This window comes from Dicentrarchus labrax, unplaced genomic scaffold, assembly GCF_905237075.1.
Source record: "Dicentrarchus labrax unplaced genomic scaffold, dlabrax2021, whole genome shotgun sequence".
Classification (NCBI taxonomy): Eukaryota; Metazoa; Chordata; class Actinopteri; family Moronidae; genus Dicentrarchus; species Dicentrarchus labrax.
The window spans coordinates 20,263,927-20,287,033 of NW_026136713.1; the positions used below are offsets into that span (position 1 = coordinate 20,263,927).

Genomic DNA, 23,107 nt, shown 5'->3' on the forward strand with positions numbered 1-23,107 from the left:
CTGTATGCATTGAGTTCATTTGTAGTGTTTACACAACAACAACACAAAGCTTGTTAAGTTTCTGCTGCAGCTACAAAACCCTACCAGTTAATTACCCCTCTCCATTAGGGCGAGATTGGTTTGAAGTAGCCTCTTTTGGTGAGTCACGGTTACACCCAGACTGGTCAGCAAGCAACAAGCAAATGGTTAATATCAGTCAGCTCGCAGGTAATCAACTAATTCAAAACCCAAAGATAATTTGCGAATATATGGCCTACATACTGTAAATGAATTCTTGTTCTTGCAAAAACAAACACTGAAACACTTTTTCTGGTTCCAGCTAAAATATTAGAATTCGCTGATTTTCTTTGTTTTGCAAATTTAATGTCTTTGGGTTTTAGGCTGTTGGTCAGACAAAGCCAGCAATTTATTGCACTCTGGGAACAAAAGATGGTCGTTTTTTCACTTTTTTCTTGTCTTTAATATACTGAAAATCAATAATTTAATTTAAAAAAACTGTAAAAATTGTTTGTTGCAGCTGTACTTTGAATGATTTTGAGAAAACATGAAAAGCACCCCACATTTTGATTTCCATTTTGTCTGTCTGTTTGATAGTTTCAGCCAAGTTGTAATTAACTGAAATCACATTTGGTTTTGTTGGCCATCAGTTTCCTGTTACTGCTTATTAAACTCAGTGCCCTGTCAGCCTCAAGCATCATGAGAAAGGGACGATTCACAAGACCAGACATTGCGGGGGGGGGATAGATAAACAATTTTACCCGCTTAGTCTAATAAAAGTAGACCGATTTGGATAATCTGCAAAACCAAATTGTGGTCACGTCTTTTTAAAATTCCTAGAGCACCAAAAATCTTACATTCAGATCATACCAGTAATAATGATTGATGTATAAAATGATAACTGCACCACAACATTTTGCAGCTTTTTTCTTTCAGCAGCGGACAATATTATCTGCCATTATCATCTTTTGTTTCCCCGGTATATATTTGATTTTTATTTATTTTTAATTTTCTCTGTGTTCATTTCTGGAATTGGTTGACAATGTAGCTTTTGTGTTAAGTTATTTAACATGTTAAAGAATAATGAACTTGAATATTCTTGAATAAAGTTGTTTCTTCTTAGTCATATTGGTGCAAAAAAAACAGTGATTTGTTTGTCTGTATGAAAAAAAAAAACACATCAGTCCGGCACTACTATGGTTTGGCCATCACCAACTTTTGTCTATCAACTATTTTAGATATTTTATGTTTCTATGTTTTTTTTTTAAATGTGTCTAAATGTTTGTGTTTGCATTCAGTTCTCCTCAAACAGCGCCTTGAGGGTCCGAATAACTGACCCCTTTTTGTTGCTGTGGTTTTATTGGCCTGCCTTAGAGTTCAACACAGGTCACAGATGGCCCTTTAAGGGTTGTGCGTTGTTTTCTTCTCAGTAAATGTGGATGTGGGTTTTAATGACTATACTGCAATAAGAGAGAATCCCTCCATAATGAGATAATTAATCATAAAATTTTCTTCTTATTTTTATTAGTTTTTCTTACAGCACAAATAGAAAACAAAGACATTTAATTTTACTTTCCCAACCTGTGTTCTTGCTTTAATCAGCTTGCTGTCTGTGTGTGTGTCTGTCTGTGTGTGTGTGTTAGATGCGGTTTGTTTTACATTAGTTTTTTTCCCACTTGTTGCATTTATTTATTGATTTGTTGCTTTGAGGAAAAAGTTCTGCATTGAATCAGACTATAATTTAACTTTACATATTGCAGAGAGAAATACAGCATCAACAGACACCAAACACACACACACACACACACACACACACTCACACACACACCAAACATGCGCACACACACACACACACACACACACACACACACACACACACACACACACACACACACACACACACACACATGCACACGCCCTAGAAGCACAGTTCTGGCCAAGGCCCAAAGGCCTGAGCCCACAGGCAAGAGAGGGGGGAGCAGAGCCAATCTGGGCACATGGAAGGTAGGTGTGTGTGTGTGTGTGTGTGTGTGTCACAGAGGGAGGAGGGACAGTGTGAGAAGTGGGTGGAGATGGGACTCCTGAGAGTGTTGTTGAGATGTCTCAGCAGCACTTTGGTTCAGAGCCTTTGAAGGCGCTGAAGTAAGCGTCAGTCGAAACACACTCCCACAACTCCGTATGTGTGCTTTTATTTGTATGTTTTCATGGACTTTACATCAGACCACTATGGGAGTACACCGGTTGTTGCCGGCCTGTCGAAGGATTTTTAAAGTTCCTCAAGTTTGAGGGGAGAAAAGAGGCAGAGATATTCCAGGAAGAGTCACCTAACTGGCCCTGAGGTACGTTTTCGTTGTCGCTCACCATGCATACTGCTTCACTTCACTTCACTTCACACTGCTGTTTATTGTGGAGAATATCACCACTATTTAGTATCCCAATATTACTAAACACTGTGTAGTAGTGTGTATAAACAGAGCAGAAGTACCTCAGAAGAACTTTTCTTGCATTGCATAAATCAGACAAATGCTGGAAAATAATTCAGTTTTTGCACATTCTGCTTCATATATCATGTTCTAGTTCTAATTATGCACCAACAGTGTGCATATGGGCTTCCCATGGTGCTTTATAATGTGTTTTGAGCAACAACTGTTGCAAAAGGGATTTTAAATATAATCAATCAAGCAATTTACTATATTATTTGTGAGAAAAGAGAGAGTGTGTGAGTGTGTGGCTATGTGTGTGAGTTGTTATTAGAGTTTCATAATGGATTTGTAAGCTTTCATTTCTGACAGTTTTAGCTTGGAGCGATAGCATGGGAGGGGAGGTAAAGAGGAGCAGTAGAAGCACATGTCAATGCATGCAGACGTTTGAAGTTTTTGGTCAAAGAGTCCCTCCCTTCTCTTATGTTATTTCTCCTGGAGCTGATTTCCTCTGTGTGGAAGGAAATTGCTCAATCATGTTTTTTGCAACAATGATGATTATGTACCCAGATCTTTTGCAATGCAATGACAGCAAAAGAAATGATGAGCTTTTGTTTCTCTTTCAAATGACTGTCAGGTCTGGAGCTGATTTTTGTGTGTGTCCACTGAGTTCTGTCAGCTCGCTCAGCGTGTACTGTGAAATGGAAGATGGCATTTTGTGATGGATGGGTGCCAAGATAACCTTACAGCACTGACCAGTTCATTTCTTCAAAGGTGAAATTCCATAATGGAAAGCGGCACACAGGCAGCTGTTTTGTAAACGGTGTGACAAGAAAACTTCTCACTCATTCTCCTGAATCTCATTTGACCTGAAAGTTGCTTGAGGCTGTGTTGTGTTTAGATGTTACTTTCAGTTGATGCTTTAATTTAAAGGTATATAGGCACATAATTGGTTTTTACTACCCTGGAGACATGCCATATCCCTGATAAGGAAGTTTAATTTGTTATAGTGGGATTAGGTCAGTTTAGTTTCCATCAAGTGAAGTTTTTAGAAGAATAGGATTTCTGCAGAAATTTAACCGTCAAGCACGTGCAAACCATTGAGTCTGGACTGAGAGCTTTTTAAACAATTGATTTGTTGAATTGCTGAGCCTCATTAATGACAGTGCAGATAACACGGCTGTTTGGAGTGGTTGAGATAAAGTCTAGACTTTGCTGGAAGGATGGTTGGAACAGCCCGCCGTAAAAGATAGATAGATATTACCCTTGTGCAATTAGGCTGTTGGCCTCTCCAACTTGCCGACTGATTGTTTTATTGTCTGATTGAGTGTAAGCAGCAGAAAACCACAGAGGGAAGTTATAAAATTAGCCCAAAAAGACTGAAAACTAGATAACACCATGAAAAAGAGTGTTATATGAGGGGGAAAAACTGAAGGTGAAGTAAGCCTAATCCAAACCAGCACACACCTATGCAGCCCCTAAAAGACATAAACACCTATCTACCCCCTCCATCAATCACACACCCCTTACAGTCAGGTCCAAACGAACCGTCGGACCGTCTGGATGACTGACAGGCCGAGCTTGATAACAGCAAATACTGATTAGGCATTTCTGACCCTCCTTGTAATTATAGTATTTGCTCTGTGGGGTCCTAAGTGAACCTTTGGGTGTGGGTGTGAATGTGTGTGTGTGTTTGTGGAGGGGCAGTTTTGACTTGAAAGGACACCCCCAACCCCTTCACTCAACCTTCCACCCATGACATGACCTAACCCTGCAGTCCGCATATCTGAGAGGAGAAGCCCAGAAAAAAACAGCAAAACAGGCTGTAATATTGTACAGGATGGCATAACAGAGAACATATGTTATAAAATAATATTATAAGAGAGTAAATGTGGAATCTGGCTTAATATGTTATTGAAGTGGGGGACTACTTTTTTTAAATGCTCTACTTTTACAACCCAAGATTAATGTAAAGGGGTGTAACAAATACTATCACGTCCAAATGCAGTTTTATTCTCACAAAGTTTAAATTTAAATCTCATCCCCAGAACGTTTCCATGACTTCACTTTGAACTTTTATGTCTGCCCTCAGTGCTGAACCACAACAACTTTTACAGATGCTATGACAGTAAAATGTTCTGTGATTGTAGACTAGAGCTTGAAGAATCATCCAGAGTCTTTGTTTAACAGCGACACATAAAAGTTGTGGGAACTGGGGGTGGGGTGAACGACTTCACTGAGACAAAAAGCTTTAGTTGGCAGAGCTCAGTTAATATTTTTATTATTCAAAAATGAAAATAAAATCTTTCACCTGCAGGATTCTGTTTCCCACATTGATGCAATGTGCGATGTATTATTGTACAAAACTCCAGTAATGTAATGTAAGTAATGCTACATAACATAAAATATAATTTTGCATTGTAGCAAAGCAGAGCATATAATTATATATAAAATAGACAGATAGATATATTTTGTCGTATACCAAGGTATGCATCCTTTGAATATCGTTGGTTGTATGATTGTAACCAAATCAATGAGCGGTATTATATGGCAATATTGTATTTGTTTATGGATTTTACTACAATATGATGGAGTACCAGGGTTATTGGCTGGATTAGGCAAAAACATCACAAGGAAGTATCTTTTATGATTTTCCAGAAGAAATTAAATATCACAATATAACTAATTTTAATGAATATTTCCAATGCTCTGGCCTATTGTATAGTGCTGGAGCATACATCATATATCGGCAATGTGGAGCATCTAAATTTTGCTGACATTAAGAGTCAAAGTTTACTGTCAAACACCAAACATTATTCTGTCTGAGGCTGTATACTATTACTACTAAGTTTTTATGTTTATTATTTTTATTATATTATTTAAGACAGACTCTCAGCCTTTTCTCAGATTTTCACCAGAGTACTCTGTGGTCCTGACAGGGTTAAGTACCTCCAGACCAGAGCTGCTCTCAGCTCATCCCAATATAACCACTCAGCTCCAGTTAAAGGCCTCCGCGTCCCGGCTTCATGCTGTGGGTGTGAGAGAGGTTAGGTTGGAGGCCGCGCCCTTCCCAACCCCTGGACCTTTCCAGACGGGGGTTAGCATCGTAACCCCACCCATACAAAATCCAGGAAGTCTGATCTGAAATTACACTTCTGCAAAGGCGTTAGCTGTGAGAGTTCCTGCAGATGGAATTTTGAAGGAATTAAAACTTTTGTTTAATTTAACCGATGCTTTTATGCAAGATTTCATTGTAAGATTAGGCTTGGAATCAAAGAGTTCTGTGGGTAAAGTGGGCTTTTACAGATCACGACAAAAACTCAAACCAATAATTCTGGTACTAATTTTGTATGAAATGTAGTAATCATGTCCCATTAATAATGTAGTCCAACGCTAATACATGAATCAGAGGAGAAGAATGGATTCCACCTCTGGCTGGAGGGTGCTGTACAGAGGTCAAGTGTCAGAGTCATTGAGCGCTGATAACGCTCCTGCAGGAAGAAGTAATAAAATGAGAGCAGAGTGCTAGGAGGCAGTTTCCATATATGAGAACAAGTCAGAGCGAGGACTGATGGGGGCTCATCCAGGCTCATCCAGTCCTACCTCTGACCCCCCTGACTCTCCAGTGTCTAATTTAATTGGTATCTGGATGCAGGAAGATGTGTCAGGGAGCGAGGCTGCAAAATTGAATGTTTTCCACTCTTATTTGAATGTCAAACCACGCCTCTGGCTTTCATTTGTCTCATGGTGGTCTGGCAACGCTCACTAGCAATCAGCTATTTCGAGTTTGTTGTAAAAAAATCATTGACAGTCCCTTCCTTGTGTACATTTATACAGGGTTTCTTGCAGCATTTATAGTGGGAGAACCCCGCCTCGTCTGACATAAAGAGCCAGCCCACTAACATCCCAAAAAACATGAAGCCTCAGTATAACAGTCAACGTGTCAATTTGGAAGCATCCTATATTCTATAAATGAAAGTGTAATTTACAGACATCCATCACTGGTTGTTCTATAAAAAACAGAAGTTGCTGTGTGTGCTCTGGAGTAATGGAGAAAGTGGAGGGCTTCGCTGTGCTGTGATGAACAGTGGAGAGCAGTTTCTCTGTTGTAGCAAGGCTGCAGAAAACCTTTGTTATCCAAAATGCCCAACCAGAATTGGCTGAAAATGTTATTTAGTGCTGCAGTCTTTGTTGGTTGGCCTGCATGTTTGCGTCTGACATCAGTAACATTAGTGTCCGGGAGGGGGTAGGCGACTGGTGGCCCTGGAACCACACATTGCTCCCTGTGGCCTTAAAAAAATATGTGGAAATATGTTTAATAAAATGTTTTTATTTATCATTGTTGTTGGCTGTAAAACTGTGCAGCCATTACACACAGAATAAAAAAAGCCCTAGCTAGTTGAGCTATGCGTATCAAATCCTAAAAATTGAAAGGTTTTGCAGGAAAATAGAGAATTTAATAGTACATGGATCATTTTGTTTGCTTTTGCCACCAATGTTACTGTCGAAAAAAAATGCAATATAAGGCTCTTATACCTATGTACCTTTTTGTCTGGCATCATATAATGTAAAATGGACTTTAAACCCAAAAGGGATGTGTATGGGGAAAAAGTGACACCAGGATAACAAGACCTCATATTGTGCAGATGATAATGCAAGCTGTTCTTCAGACCGCAGGCAATTCAAATAACAGCTGACAATATACAGAAACCTTCCAGCTATATACGGATTAGTGGGGATTGTAATTTAGTATTATTATGGATGAGGTGGAGGACAAACCCCGTAACTCAGTTTTTACCCACTTTGATAGAGTCATAGAAACCTTGAGGCCTGTTTATACAAGCTATATGTTATATCAAACTGGTGTAGGTCAGCAGGGTCTTTAACTGACAAAAGCCTCAGGTTTTAAGTATTGACCATAATGATAGTTGTGATGACTTAGGTTGAAAAAAACTTTTGAAAACTTTAACCTCATTTATCTATTCTACACTATAATGTAGATCACTGTTGCTCATCACATCTGCAAAACACTTTCTGAGACCCTAGAGAACTTTAACAGGGCTTGAAATGCTAAAGACCTGCATGTCTCACCAGTCTGAGGGAACAACCTTTTATCTGAATGGGAGCAGCTGCTGAAACACCATGTTGTCGCGCTTAATTGTCAAATTTGACATTTACAGGTTACTTCATTCTGTGAATCTTAAAGGAAGAGCATAACAGCACTGGTGCTTTGTAGTCAGCAAATTCGGGGTGTGTTTTTTTCACCATAATACAGTGGGAACTTAATAGACTGACATCGGGTAGAGCCTCCCCATCCATCATTGCTTAATACTACAGCACAGACTCATTACCCTGTTAGATTGTACCAAAGTACAGACCATGGATGTTGTTTTTTATAGATAGGGAGGAAATTGAACTTGGTAATTATGCAAATAAGAGTCTGAAAGTAAATTTAGTTTCACATGGAGGAAAACGTGTTGGCACCCTTGCAACTGGGCCAGGACAGTTGTGATGGTTCAATGAGCTTAAAGGGCAGCACCTTAACCTAATTTAGCATTTACATTGACACAAGTAACAATTAAACACTTAAAGGTCCAGTGTGTAACATTTAGGAGAATCTGTTGGAGGAAATTGGACATAATATTAGGTATGTATAGGTATATTTTTTATTAGTGTATAATCATATACTGACATATAATTACAACTGTCATTGTCAATAATTAATTATCTGTTCATGCCAGTTATGACACATTCCAGGACTTATAGTTGTTGACAAATACATTAACATTTATTTAAATCTGCTTACAACTACACTATAGTGTGTTGCAAACCACTCATTAATCTTTTTGTGAATCCTTACTTGTGGGGGTTAAACTGTAGTGTTAAGGGTAGGGGAACAGGACAAAGCCAATGTCTGCTGCTCAAGTTACAAAGAAATGCAAAGACCTGTAATGTCCAAAAACGTTTTACGGATAAATAAACCTGTATTTTCATTTACAGAATGGTACGTTGGTCTGTCTGGTTTTTTGTGATTCCTTTGAAACGCCCACATCCAGAACAGCACCTTAGATATTACATTTCAGCAGAATCCCGGCAGCTCCTTCGTCTTTGCTTTCTTTTTGGAGAATGGGGGTGTAATCACTTCACAAAACCCAGGAAACAGGTTGATGGGTTGAATACAGTCGGGGACAGAGTAGGAGGAGGAATAATGCCATATAGTTTTCCCTGATAAAAGGAAAACCCTGAAATCTTTTAATTCCCACATAAGACCACTTTCTACCATTACCATTTTACAATTTACTGGTAAAGAACCTTTGTACAAACATATACGGAGATAATTACCTGTATGCCACCGGGCCTGATGGGGCCTGCTGTCTGCTGTTGGCTCTCTCAGATCAAACCACAGTCCCTGCCCTCCCATTATAAAATGCCCAGGGGGTTTACAAAGCCAGATTGGCAGCTATGGATCCATGATTCAACTTGTCTGTGTTGCAATAGACATCACACAGGAAATGAGTGACTACCTTTACATTGAGTGAATTGCGCCATCTGGTTTAAAGGGATTTGCACGTAGATGGATGGTGACTGTAAGATAATAAAGCCAAGAAACCTTTAAGGCTAATCTAATGGATCTATTAGACAGAAGTGTTAATAGTAATTGAAGCAAGTTGAAATAAGCCACAATACTGTCCTTCCTTCTTTACACAGCTAGCAAACCTTTTGCTCACCCTGATCATACCCTGTGGCACTGTGAAAGAATCAATGTAGACAGCAATCGCAAGACAGCATTCTCTAGTTGAGAAATGAGATGTGACCTCACTGTTACTCCAGTTTTCTGTCACTCTATATGTATATCGTAAATGACAGAATGGAAACAATATTACTGTGGGGGGTGTAATTATAGGATAATTGATAGCAGTGATTGCAGTGGTGCCAACAATGGGTGAAGTTCGACAATGAACTATAAATTAAAATCTATTTCATAGATACCTATGGTAGGACTATTATTAACCTCTTGTATCAATTATGAACTCACCCTAATAGTACAGATTCAATGAACACTAAGTCATTAATAATAATAATATAGATAAAAGTATTTTAAACATCAGACAAAAAAAACATGTTGATTTTCTGTGACAAACCTTTCTTAGATTGATGATACCGAGGTGCTGACATATCAGCCCACCCTACTAGTAACACTCCTTGCAGGAGTGATAAGCAGCAATGATCACATGGTCTCAGCCAACAGCAGAAAGCCGGCAAACATGAAACAGTGTGTTGTGTTTGAAGCTGTGTAGGTCTGCTGTAGATTTCCACATTGTTGAGCTTCCAGCAGAGAAAAACGACTCAGTCAGCCTCACACTGACAGACAGTAGGAATGGAGACGAGGAGTGAAAAAAGCTGCAGATACTGTTCTCTGGCGGCACTGGGAGCCATAGGGGTGATGGTGAAATGTGATCCAGGAAGCTGCAGCTGAACGTGTGGCTGCAGGTTTCTACCTGGAACGCACACCGGGAGGGAGGTTCAAGACTGTGTGTGATGATGTGGGTGTAAGTGAGATGGTGTGTATCTATCTGCATGTATGAGCTGACCTCAGCAGCAGCAGTAATGGCCTGAGGTTTCTGCCCTGCAGCACTGGATGTTTGGATGAAAACATGAACGTTTCCTTTCAGTCTCAATTTCAGGTTCAGGCGAGTTTAGCGACTCTAGAGGAACTCCGAGATCAGTTTCCGGCAGAATCCTAAAAAGCTTTTTGGCAAGTGGCAACAATTCACAGCAGTGTTAAATTTTGTAAGTGACTGACTTGGTAGAAAGTCAACCTTTCAGTTTAGGAAAAGAAAATCAATACTGTGCAGTTCTGTTTGGTCAGACTTAGTGCTCAGTTTAGTCGAAAATTCCAAGTCCAACATGTAATACACCTCCACAATACCTACATCTGTATGCAGTGTACGAGATGAGTATGACTATTAACGAGTGTGATGATGAGGCAAGTAATGTTGATTTGTGGGATTCATTACGTCTGCCGCAGAATTCATTAGATTCGAATGGAATTCATTATATTTCTGTGTTTTCAATCAGTGTGTGATCCATCCTCATCTCCCCCTTAAATCTTCTTCCTCTGGTTGCTGCTGAAGAAACATTACATAAGCAAACAATGGTGCATTTCTCTTTTGAGTTATCATGTGGTCGATGCTCTATATCCTAACCCAGAGCAAATTACATAGAGCACTGGGTCATCTCTAATTTCTTTCAATAAGACAAATGATTTCGGATTTTTTTTCTTCGTGTTTTGATGGTAGATCAATTTTTAATACATACTGTATTACTTCTATAACCATTAGTAATATGTTTTAGGTATAGTTTGTGTCTTGCACTGTGCTTACTTGACTTAACAGTGTATGGGATACAGTAGATATCTGAATAGGGTTATCATAAAAACCTATACAATTGAGGAGATACACCAACCTACTACTGGCCAAATGAGAGGTCTGTTGTTTAACAGTGGCTGGGAAGAGCCGATTATGATGAATCAGTTCCTTGAACAGATAAATAAAATTAGATATGTAATTAATTTATGGTAACGCTAAAAACTGCTCTTTTTTACTTATGAGTCTAAAAGAAATGTGGTTCAGCATAAAACCCACTTCTTACTCACCAAGAGCTGTTTCCAGCGGTGTCTTGCTTCTATTTTGTCACTCCTTTTTTGCAACAAAAACATGGTTTCTTGTCCTTGGCACTGGGCTACTTCTTCTTCATCCTCTCATGTCGGACTGAGGGCAGATTGGACACTGCAGTCACAACTCCAATAGACCTATTTGCTGAAATAAGACGCCTGTGATTCTATGTCAAGGAAGATTGAGAATAGCCTATTATCAAAAGAAAGCACCGGTTTAGTCATTTCACCTAAACCACCGAAAGATTTTCCTAATGATGCTGTTTTGTATACTCATGTGCCAAGACAAGTATGTTTTCCTTCATTTTAGCTGAATTTACTTTTTAAGAAGAACCTGGATTGCACTGCTAAATCCCTCCTCGAGACATATTTGTTCTGTCCACAGGGATAAACATACTAAAGTATTTTTCAAAGACAAAATCAAGCTTAGACCTGTAATTATTACACTGAGGATTACGTTATACCTCAATATGCCAATCCTGTAGATCCATATCTTTGAGAATGAGATCAATGTGAAATGTGATGTATATACACATATTCTAATCTAGAAACCAGACACACAATATAAATAGTCTACTTCTGTATGCATTCATGCAGTGAGACCTGCAATCTATGAGGTATCTCTATTGATATTTTAAACTAAAAGAAAACCTCAAGTACTGCATGCAAAGTTTCCCTGACTTAAAATAGGACCCAGCCCCTAGACTAAATTATGCTAAATCTATTTAAATCCAGCCTCACAGGCGAAAAGGATACCAACCCAAATAGTGACCCTGACTGTAGTAATCTGATTATATGTCACCAAGTGCCTTGACTGGAGATAAAATCCCACATACCTGTCACCCTTCACTGAACCCCCCAGCGCCAGTCTACCTGGAGGCACACCATATACACGGTAGAGCTGTTTTCCTAAACCCATATAAATTGTGAGATAATGTATGACACTGGTATTCATATTTATGTGGCACAATATGAAAGGATCTTTTGTCTTTCCCCTTTGTGTACTCCCGTTTATTTAGACACCAGGAATCGATATGGCCTAACAATGGGGTCAAATGGTTGGAATTTTCTTTCATAACACCTGAACAAGCTTATTTTTGCAGAGGAGTGAAAGGAGAAAAAGCATGACAGAGATCTTTTCATCACAGATCTCAGGGAGCGACATTTCTGCCCTCCAGATTGTTCAGTGCAGGTTGCTTTTAGCTCTGGATGAGCTGTCAGATTGGCAGTGAAGGGCAAAGTGTTCTGCCCTCCAGTTCCTACTGCTGTCAGTTCTGGGTCTTGTGAAATCTCATCAAGTACGTCAACTGGCCTCACGTTTTCTCATGTATTTTGGGCTTTTGGTTTACATTAAAAAGCTTGGAATCCACATACAAGGGATGCACCCTAAAGCAAGTGTCAAAACTGAATTAAGGCCTTCTTGCAGTTTATATGCTCATTTTTTCTCCCCTTCCATGGGTTACTCATTTGCAGTCATACTTATCCTAATGGGGTTGAAATTGCTTGTAAATGGTTTGATGTGGAGACACTGATGATACAGATTCACCTGCACTATGTCCCTTGATTTGTGAATGCAGTTAAAATGGCGCTGAAACATTTTTCATTAAAGAATGAAGTGTTAGGTCTTGTTTAGTCCTTTTTTTTAAACTAAAGTCACTGTGTAAGTAAGTAAATGGTGCAAACTGCCAGTCTTGCACACATACTTTTTCCCACAGCTCACACATCACTCCCCTCCTTGTTCTTTTCACTATCAGTCGAAAAGGATCGATAAGCTGCATCTGCCCACAGGTAAACAGTTAGCTTAGTCAGGGAAAGCTAAATCCCGAGTTGAAATCAAAGTAATGATTCTAGGGATTTTGATAGCATCAGTTATTTCATCAGAACTTCAACACTAAAGTATGAATAATACGGATTAAGGTGTAGATTAGGAGGATCCTTGGAATATGATGAGACAATTTTGTCACCATTGAATCTGCTCTCAGGGAAACTGAAAGTGAGACTATACCAGAAACTGTATTTAATTTGTAGTAATATTTGTTGCAGACTGATAAATCAAATTTGTTTTAATGGGTAGATTTTAATGTAATGTGTTAGTCTTTGTATTCACTTCAAATCATCCAGGTCCAGTCCATCCAATCACAACATTTTATGCAGGTTTGAAATAACCTATAAAAAAAACTTGTAAAGAAAAGCTGCCAAATGCAGCATTCAATAAATGCTTTATGAGCGATATACATTTTAATTGTTATAAAGTTTTTAAATGATCAGGGCTGCGGTTTTCATCTGTGACGCTTCCACTTTAGTGCACAGTTAGTGACCTGAATTGGTCTCAGTGCATTTTTAACAATTCATGCTGCCATTTTGGCCAAGTCTCCTTCGTAAAAGAGATATTGTAATTGCAACAGTGTGGTAGCCTGATCCCTTGTTGATAATGAAAGCAGCAATTTGATGGCTCATGCCTCCAGGGATGCCTAATGCACATACAGCAGTCACCACTGCAGACCTACAGTACACATGCAGCTATTTGCATTCGGATCAGGACTGAACCACCCACTGTTATCTACTTGAAACTGAGTCATCAAACTACAAATCCCTCCTCATAGCTCTGTGATGACAAAAGCTTAAAGTAATAATTTCGATGAGCACTTTTTGCTAGTATTTGGTCACCAAAGGGATAATTATGAGGAATTGTTTTGGCTGCCACCTGTCTAAAAAGGCTTGGAGGCTTTCTGGTCCTGGAACAATGTGCTGCCTTCCTTTTTTTTTTTGGTCAAGGCAAGTTGGGACAGGAGTCAGATACCGCGCCACAGGCCTACCCTCTGCTGTTGTGTCATTGTGTATTCTGTGTCCATTTTGAATTGTTTGTGGAGCTTAAGGAAATGATTGGTCTATTTACAAAATAGTGTAGGTACAAGAGTTATGAGTGTATTACTGTTCTGCAGATATAAAATGCAATACTATTTATTCAAGGATACTAGTTATTTTCTATAAAGGATTCTTCTATTCATGATTTATAGTAAATCACGTGACAGGTATTTGTCTTTTTCCTCTTTCCCTTTCACAGGTCTGAGGATCTTCATGGAGATACTAAAGATGGCAGCTTTTGGAACAACTTTCCTCACTTTAGCAGCAGTGCTCCTGCACGTGTCGAGGTGTCAGGGGGGTATGGGAAAAGGAAAAGACAGCTCACCGTTGAGGTTCACGCACCATCTCTACAATGCCACCATCAACGAGAACTCTGCCCCGCGGACGTACATTGAGACACCAGTGAAGATGGGCATTGAAGTGACAGATCTGTTCTGGGAAATCACATATAATGTCGTCTCAGGTGATGACGACGGCCTTTTCCAAGCAGAATCAGTTAAAGTTGGGGATTTCTGCTTCCTCAGGATCAAAACACGCAGCAGTAACTCAGCGCTCCTCAACAGGGAAGTCAGAGACACTTACACTCTCACTGTGGAGGCAACCGAAAGCACTTTTGACTTCCAGGCAAAGACAAAGGTGTTTGTCCAGGTGCTTGACACCAATGACCTAAAACCTCTTTTCTATCCTGCCTCGTACAACGTGGCCATCAAGGAGGACACTCAACTTAAGTCAAGTGTGATCAGGGTTAGTGCCACAGACGCCGACATTGGTAGCAACGCTGAATTTTATTACTCTTTCACCAGCAGATCTCATCCTTTTGTCGTTGACCCTTTCACAGGCACAGTTAGCCTCGTCAAGAAGCTCAATCACACCCGCACAGAGAGATACGACCTTACTGTTTTAGCTGAGGACAGGACAAAGAAGATATCTGGTGTTCAGAAATTTGGTAATGTGGCCAGGGTTACAGTAAACATACAGAAGATGTCCATGGGGTCACCAGTAATCACACCTCTCCCCAAACCCACAGTCTCTACAGATGGCAAAATAACTATCAATGTCCATGTGGAGGCAGGGGTTAAGCCAGTGGAATCTCTTAATATTGTTGGAGGGGATCCCCACAAGTGTTTTGAGATAATCCCCTTAGGTGCGCAGGGCAGTGACTTCCAAGTGATCTCTACAAAGAGGATTATCTGGTCTCAAACTCCTTTTGGGCTGAATCTGTCCCTTCAAGCTAAAGACAGGAGCTTCCCAAGTTTACTCTCTCCAATTACACAAATCCATGTTCCGGCCTATCATTATAGCCCGTTAGCATTTTTTGAAGACACCTACATTGTCACACTCAGTGAGTTTTCACCCCCTAAAACCCATGTAGTTAAGGTGTCTGTCACCTCAGTACCATATAATGTTACCTTTAGTATCAAAAATAATCCAGACAGCACTAAATTCAAGATAAATCCCAAAACAGGAATTATCATAACGACGGAGAAATTTGACTATGAGATAAAGAATCGTTATGAGTTTGATGTAGTGGCCAATCATGGTGAAGCTGAGACTCACATAGTGGTTGAGGTAACGGACGAAAATGACAACAGCCCACAATTCACCCTCACCTCCTACCAGGCCACACTGGATGAAAACACCCCTGTTGGCAGTAGTGTTTTGAAAGTAGCAGCCACAGACAAAGATAAAGGTAAAAACGGCTTTGTGACTTACACTATTGCAAACTCGGGTCCCTTACCTTTTACAATAGACCCATTCACAGGTGTCATCTCAACCTCTGAACACTTGGACTATGAGCTGATGAAACGGCGCTATCACCTCAGAGTTTGGGCCTCAGACAGCGGCAACCCCTTCAGTCAGGTCAGCGAATGCCCCGTGACGATTACCTTGAACAATGTCAACGATAACATCCCTCTGTTTGAGAGGGTGGGCTGCAACACCACTGTACCTCTAGATTTACCCGTGGGGCATACGATCGCTGAGCTGTCAGCCATTGATTTAGATGAGCTGCAGCAGCTGAGGTATGTCATCGAGACAGGAAATGAGCTTCAAGTTTTTGGTATTGATTCTACGTCAGGAGCCATCACCCTTAAGCAACCGATTCCCCTGCGGGCAGGTTCATTTACTTTGAGAGTTGTAGCCACTGATGGCAAACATCACTCTGAAGCTTCAGTTGTCAGGATAACTGTCACAAACAGAGGTGATGATGCAACAGTCCACTGCGAGGAAACAGGCATTTTCAAACAGCTGACTGATAAACTTATCGAGTCGATCAAACCCATTTTAACAAATCAAGAGGAAGACACGTTCTCTGATATTCACATCATTAACCGACATTCTCCCAAGTTTAATTTGAGCCTTCCAAGCTCAATTGACCTCATTGAGGACCATCCACTGAATTCCACCATTGTTCAGTTCAAAGCAACAGACTCTGACACTGGGTTTAATAGTAAACTAGTGTATGCCATATCAAGTGGGAATGAGGATGGCTGTTTCTCCATTGACACTTTCTCTGGTGACCTTCAGTTAGTTTGCCCATTGGATAGAGAAAGTAAAGAGTTCTACATTTTGAACATCACTGTTTATGATTTGGGAACACCACAAACATCGGCATGGAAGTTCGTTGCAGTGAATGTCATGGATGTCAACGACAATCCTCCTGTTTTTGATCAGCCCAGCTATGTGATACGTGTGCCTGAAAACACAGAAGTTGACTCCATTATTTTTACAGCCCGTGCAATAGATCTTGATGTGGATACGAGCGGTAATGTTCAATATTCGCTGCTGACATCTACTGACATGTTCAGAGTTGATGAACTGACTGGTGAGGTGACAGTGACGGGTCATTTGGATCGAGAAACCTCACCTAGGCATGACCTTTGGATCGAAGCCAGAGACCAAGCTAAACACGGCCCTCAGTTGTTCTCCATGATTGACCTTGTGGTGGTTTTACAAGACATTAATGACAACCCACCCAAGTTTGTGCCCAAAGTTTACAAAATAAAAGTTCCAGAGGATGTACCTGTGGGCACCCTCCTTGTCTGGGTTGAGAGTGTTGACTTAGATCTGGGGAGCGGCGGCCTCGTCACCTACAACCTCAAGAATACCGAGGGTGGGATCTTTAATCTCGACTCCTCCACAGGTGCTTTGACCCTGGAGAGGGAGCTGGACTTTGAGAGGAGGCCAATTTACAACCTCACAGTCCGAGCTGTCGATCACGGCTTCCCTCGCTCCCTCTCTTCCTCCTGCTTTGTAGAGATTCAGGTTATGGATGTCAACGAGAACCTCCACAGGCCTGTGTTCTCAGAGTTTGTGTATGAAGCCGGAGTGATGGAGGATGCAGCAGTGGGGACATCAGTGGTCATGCTTACGGCTTCAGACAAGGATCTGGGCAGAGATGGAGTCGTGAGATACCACATCCATGAAGGCTCTGGTCTTGGAGTGTTCACCATTGATGAGGAAACAGGTAAGAAATACTGTGGTTTTGCTGATTTAAGTTTTAATGATTGTACAGTTGGTAATAAGGGGGGAAGGGGAAATTCTTTTTTTCATCTTGACCTACACTAGGACTCTTCATTTAAAAAAATCTAGTTTGAATCCTTTTGTGTAGAATTAATCTAGTTTGGCTCAAATTGTTGTTCCCCTGTTTGCCTTACATGAATGACTAATAGAACTAATATAAGTAGAAATAGAAGACTCAGATTTGTTGTTTTGTTGTATTAGTTTTGTGAAGGTGACAAACATCCTTAAATGTATTCATTATGTATTGACCAGCAGCCAGCGAAGACTTCAGGAAGTTACTGGTCTCGATTGAGAAATAGTGCTGTTTTTAAACTTACATACTTACAGCATGCAATTTATAAAGTAACTAGGCAAGGTAATTAGGCATACTAATTCAGTCTTTTGTATTTGATTGACTGATTTCTTTATTTAAACAGTTACAGAGCATACCTTTAATTGTCAATGTCTCCACAAGGACTATTAGTAGCTCTCCCTGAGCTTGTGATTGTACTAGACAATCCTCCTCAGCAGATGTTCAGATTTCAGAAATACATTTCCTCATGTAGTTTCCCTTACGATAAGATGAGACATGTGCATGTTGTACAACTTGATATTTCCCCTGGGGTGTTAAGGCGGTTTTTCTATTTTTCCATCAGCATATCCTTTGCAGATACCCTGCAACCTCTCAACATATCGTAGTGCATTCAATCAGCCTGGTGCTGTACTTAGGGCTCAGATAAAATCATAGAAAATAGAGCCTGCTGTCATAATGTAACCATACTGAAATATAAATATTTTCCTTTGTTGCTGGTTTTGTACCTCAGGGTATCCAAATTTAAACTGCTTATGAACTATGTGCAGAAAAATATTTCCCTTGCTTTTAGACATCTGGCATACCATAACTAGTCTGGTATCCAGCTTCTTCTATACCATAAGAATTTGAGTATGTTTTGGCAACACAAATGTGTCACCCATGTTGCTGAGCATTTGGGCATCAATCCAGACTTTTTAAAATACAAACAGGCCCCTTAAGCTAGATGAAAGTCATAGTGATTGATATTTTCTCCAGGGTGGTTACAGTTATTAAGTATAAAATTGATTCAACCGATTCATTCCTGAGGCACAGCTGCAGGTTTAAACAAGTTAATACTGGTGTGTTGTTCACAAGTGAAAACAGTGTTTTATCTGAACATTTAATCCTAATTCCCCACCCTTTCATGTGTCTTAGGTGTGATTCGTACAACAGAGACGTTGGACCGTGAGATGATGCCTCACTACTGGCTTTCTGTCTACGTCACTGATCTGGGGACGGAGCCTCTGATCTCCTGGACTCACGTCTTCCTGGAGGTCCTGGACATTAACGATAACGCTCCAGAACTTTCTCAGCCAGTGTATTTCGCTTCTGCCCAGGAGAACGTGGACAAAGCCAAGTCCGTCATTCAGGTGTTCGCCACAGACGTGGACACTTCCTCGGAGGGGAAGCTTTCTTTTCAGATGCTGGAATCCCATCGCACATACTTCGATGTGGATCCCAAAACAGGTAATTAAGAGTTAATGAGCAGAAACATTGTCTACTATTGCAACAGTACATTTTTATTAAACATGCAAAACAATCGGCAGTAATAATTACAATGGTTTCCAGTGGAATGGTAGTCACATTTTGAAACATTTGCAGTAGGAGCAAATTAAATTCCATCCTTAAAAGTGAACACACATTCTGGTTTGATAAAAATAGCACAACATTTTAAGCAATGGGCATCACATTGTCTTTGGTGTTGGGCATCTTCAATGGTGAAATAGTCTGTGATGGCCTTGAAGCAACAACACCCTGTAAAATTGTATAAACATGTAGCCAGGTAGAGTCCAACAGGATAAAATGACATAAAAAGTCATAATTGTTTTTGAAAGATATAAGAAATAGTGCATACAGGCAATGGTATTATAGTGCAAACATTCCTCCCATTTTCCCATTTGCCTGGTGCCCATTCCCTCCCTTATCTAACCTTCACGCCAAGCCGGACTGTGACTTAGGTAGAACGGATTGTCCACTAATCAGACAATTGGTGGTTGGATCCCCAGCTCCCTCCTGTCTACATCTTGAAGAGTCCTTGGGAAAGATACTGAACGCTAAATTGCTCCCAAAAGCTGTGCCATCCGTGTGTGTGAATGGGCACTAGTTCATGTTTCTGATGAGCAAGTTGGTACCTTGCATGGCAGCCCCGTCCATCAGTGTGTATATCGGTGAACGTTGACAAGTGTAAAGTGCTTTGACTGGTTAGAAGACCAGAAAGGAGCTATGAAAATGCAGTGTATTTATTTATTACATTGAAAATAAGTCCTTTAAGCATCTTCAACTTCCATCTTTGTGACAGTATAGATTTTAATATTCAGCATGGCCGTGAAACATGCAATTTAAGCTTTTAGCAAGTTGTACGGGCAGACAGATATACAGGAAGTCTGGGATATAATTGGATCAGCCTGCACAGTGTCATGCTCTCATTTTATAAGCATTTTGGACAGAAACACAGGCTACTCGCTCCCTTGTGATTAATCTACATTTGGATTCAAACTCCCCTTGTGAATATAAGACATCTGGAGGTCCGCTGTGCTTTCTCTTTCACAAATTGTTTGGACAAATCGGTATATGTCGCCGTATATGTCCCCACGGCAGATTTATGTGCATTTTGATTCTGGGGTATTACTGCAGCCGTAAAACCTATCAGTGAGACATTTCCCACAAAGGGGGATTGAAAAATGGTTCATATTTCCTACTGCACTGTTGCAAGTCTGAGCAGAGCAAGCCATGCAGAACCTGGGCGTGTCGCACAGAGGGCAGAGCTGAAAATGAAACTTCATAATTAGGAACTCCTTCAGAGGTCACTCACAAACTCACTCATGCAGCTATCAAGAGGTTGTGCAGTTGTGGAGAAAAAACTAAAATAGTTGGGGAAAAGCCTTTTATGGCCCCTCAGGTATGTGGGCGTGCATGTTTGACAGTTGTAACTGAGTCACCTGGTGTGGACTTTGAGGTTCAGGCAAATTAGCGCAGCATTAGCTCCTCCACTGCAAGCTGCTACAAGTCCTGTCCTCTTCATATAATCTCCAGGTAGCTCTGGTGTTTGTCCACACCCTAAAGGCCAGTATACCAAAGGATTATGGGCAAGGAGGGCAAGTTGTGTTAATAGAGAGACGTCACACAATGGCAGGGAGGACAGGAGGTGTTGAAACAGCCGGAGAGTGTCACATAAAAACAAGCTCTTTTTGTGCAAAAGCATGTGTATTTGATATTAATTTACTCATGCATACAAGCAAGATTGGAATGTGTTTGGTTGAAAAGAGTTATTGTATCTGTGTGTACGTTTTGCACTGAGGATTTTTCTTATGTAAAATCTGTAGACTAAGGGCCTTTTGAATGTAGATGACTTAAATTCATGTAGAAAAGCTACTGAACTATTCTCCCTATTAGCTTTCAAAAGTCCTCCATGGGTCACAGGATTAAATAAAATGTATCAATTTAAGACATAACTAACCTGACATAAATCACAAAATAAGTGAAGAGATACAAAAATTAGGGTAGTTAAACAATAAAAATTATACAATAAAAATGTCAAAAGCAGTCGAATGAAACTGAAAGAAATATGAAAAAATGTCCCCTAAAATGAAAACAACACTGGTCAAAATTACATGAACTTCTACTGTGACCTGGGAGCTTCAGAAAAGACATTATATGACCAAAAGTATGTGGACAACCCTGTAAACATATTTGTGTAGTGTTTTTCATGTTTTGGGTTTGGCCATTAAAGGGAAATCTTAATCTTTCAGCAAACAATGATATTTAAGACTACAAACTACTTTTTGTCAAAAAGTTTGTTTGTCACTTAACTGTTTCTACATGGCAACGCCCCAATGTACAAAGCCAGCTCAGTGAATAAATGGTTTTCCCAGTTGGATGTTGGGTGATCAGGTCTGGCTCGTTCCAGTTCATCCCAAAGATGTTGGATGGGGTTGAGGTCAGGGATTTGTGCAGACCAGTGCTGGTGTCCTTTCACACCAGTGTTGGACCTCACTAAAGCTTTTATGGCTGAATGGGAGCAAATCCCTGCAGCCAGTTTCCAACACATGGTGAAAAGACTGAAACCAGAAGAGTTATTGCAGTAGATCATGTTCCTGGTTTTGGGAATAAAATATGCAACAATGAACTGAGTGTAAAGTGTCCACATACTTTCGGCCATGTAGTTTCAATCAAAGAGGACATATTGACATTCATGCACGTAATCTGACCTTTTACTTGAAGGCACCGACGCTCAACCTATCCGGAAAAATCATCAGTAACAACAAGAAAAATCTGACAAGCTAATCCGTGTAAATGAGGGAGACTGCGTTACTATGAATTACATAAACGTGCTGCTGAAACCTGATCTTTAGAACATGATCCACCTTGTCTTATTTTCACAAATGAACCCTCTGTTACTAATGTAGAGTACATGGGTGACTGGTGTAGAAACCTCTCATGCCTCAACAGGATGAAAATGACTCATGGCTGTATGCAACCTTGTGACTAAGCTTTTATTCTCCTAGAGCGTGACTACTGAGCACTGTCAGTGATTCAACCTTGATGAATTATCTGATAAAGGTTCAGCAGAACTGAATAAGGATGTGTCCTGAACGAGGGAAAACAGCAAAAATTAAATCTAGATTTTGTTGAGTTGTTCTTGCTTTGAACAAGTTGTTGTCTGACTTACTAGACGACAGGTTTGTGCAGGGAATGAGGGAGTGCTGAATAACCAAAATGACCGAAAATCAGTGTCTTTGCCATTTAAGTGCAGTGTAGGTTTAATTATGTGTCTGTTTGCAAGGCAGGGCAAGTCAGGAATGTGCCCAATTCATTAATATTTGCAACAGCAAATTCTTCAAGTTATTGCAGAGACTCAAAGATCCATAAACTGATATTTTGTGAAGCATAGTGTTCTTTTGCTTTATTTTTTGTTTTGTACACTTTCTGTTCACCACTTTGGTGATATTCTATATGTTATAAAAAAAAAAAAAAAAAAAAAAAAAAATAAAAAAAAAAATAAATAAAAAAAAAAAAAAAAAAAAATATTTTTTTTTTTTTTTTTTTTTAAATTTTTTTTTTTTTTTTTTTCCTTTGGGGTGAATTTTTTTTTTTTTAAAAAAAAAAAAAAAAAAAAAAATAAACCCAATTTTTTGTTTGGGGTGAATTTTTCTTCCCTAAAAAAAAAAAAAATTTTTTTTTTTTTTTTTTCACCCCCCCAAACTCACTAGAGCACCAAATGAGGATTAATCTGCCACTGAAAATAGTCCCAGCACTATTTATTCACTATTTCATGTTGTTTTAAGTAAAGTTAAATTACAATGGCCAGCTGTTTTAGAAAATTATGGATCCTTATCCTATCCGACCCATTTTTAAAGATTTATATCTTCAGTAGAAACCAATGGGCTTGGAGCTGAGAGCCACAGCCAGAGTATGGCAGTCAGAAAGTACTGAAAGTCGAACACATTGTTGGATTTGATGTTTTTATGGGATTTTTGACAATAAGAAGAAATAGAATAACCACAGCCTTATATCCATATTCCATTCTTTTGCAGGCTATTGTTGCTTCTATCTCTGTTGATCAGTGAGTTCAAACGG

General features: G+C 39.8%; 1 protein-coding gene across 1 annotated transcript in view; it reads left to right on the forward strand.

Annotated features, from left to right (window-relative positions):
• Positions 1 to 2,101: 2,101 nt before the first annotated feature.
• fat2 (FAT atypical cadherin 2) overlaps positions 2,102 to 23,107 on the forward strand; it is a 110,740-nt gene continuing 89,734 nt past the window's right edge. The window contains exons 1-3 of the mRNA XM_051420689.1: positions 2,102 to 2,336; positions 14,156 to 17,422; positions 18,686 to 18,997. Coding sequence (XP_051276649.1) covers positions 14,170 to 17,422; positions 18,686 to 18,997 — 3,565 coding nt within the window. The 5' untranslated portion in view covers positions 2,102 to 2,336; positions 14,156 to 14,169. The remainder of the gene's footprint in view (positions 2,337 to 14,155; positions 17,423 to 18,685; positions 18,998 to 23,107) is intronic.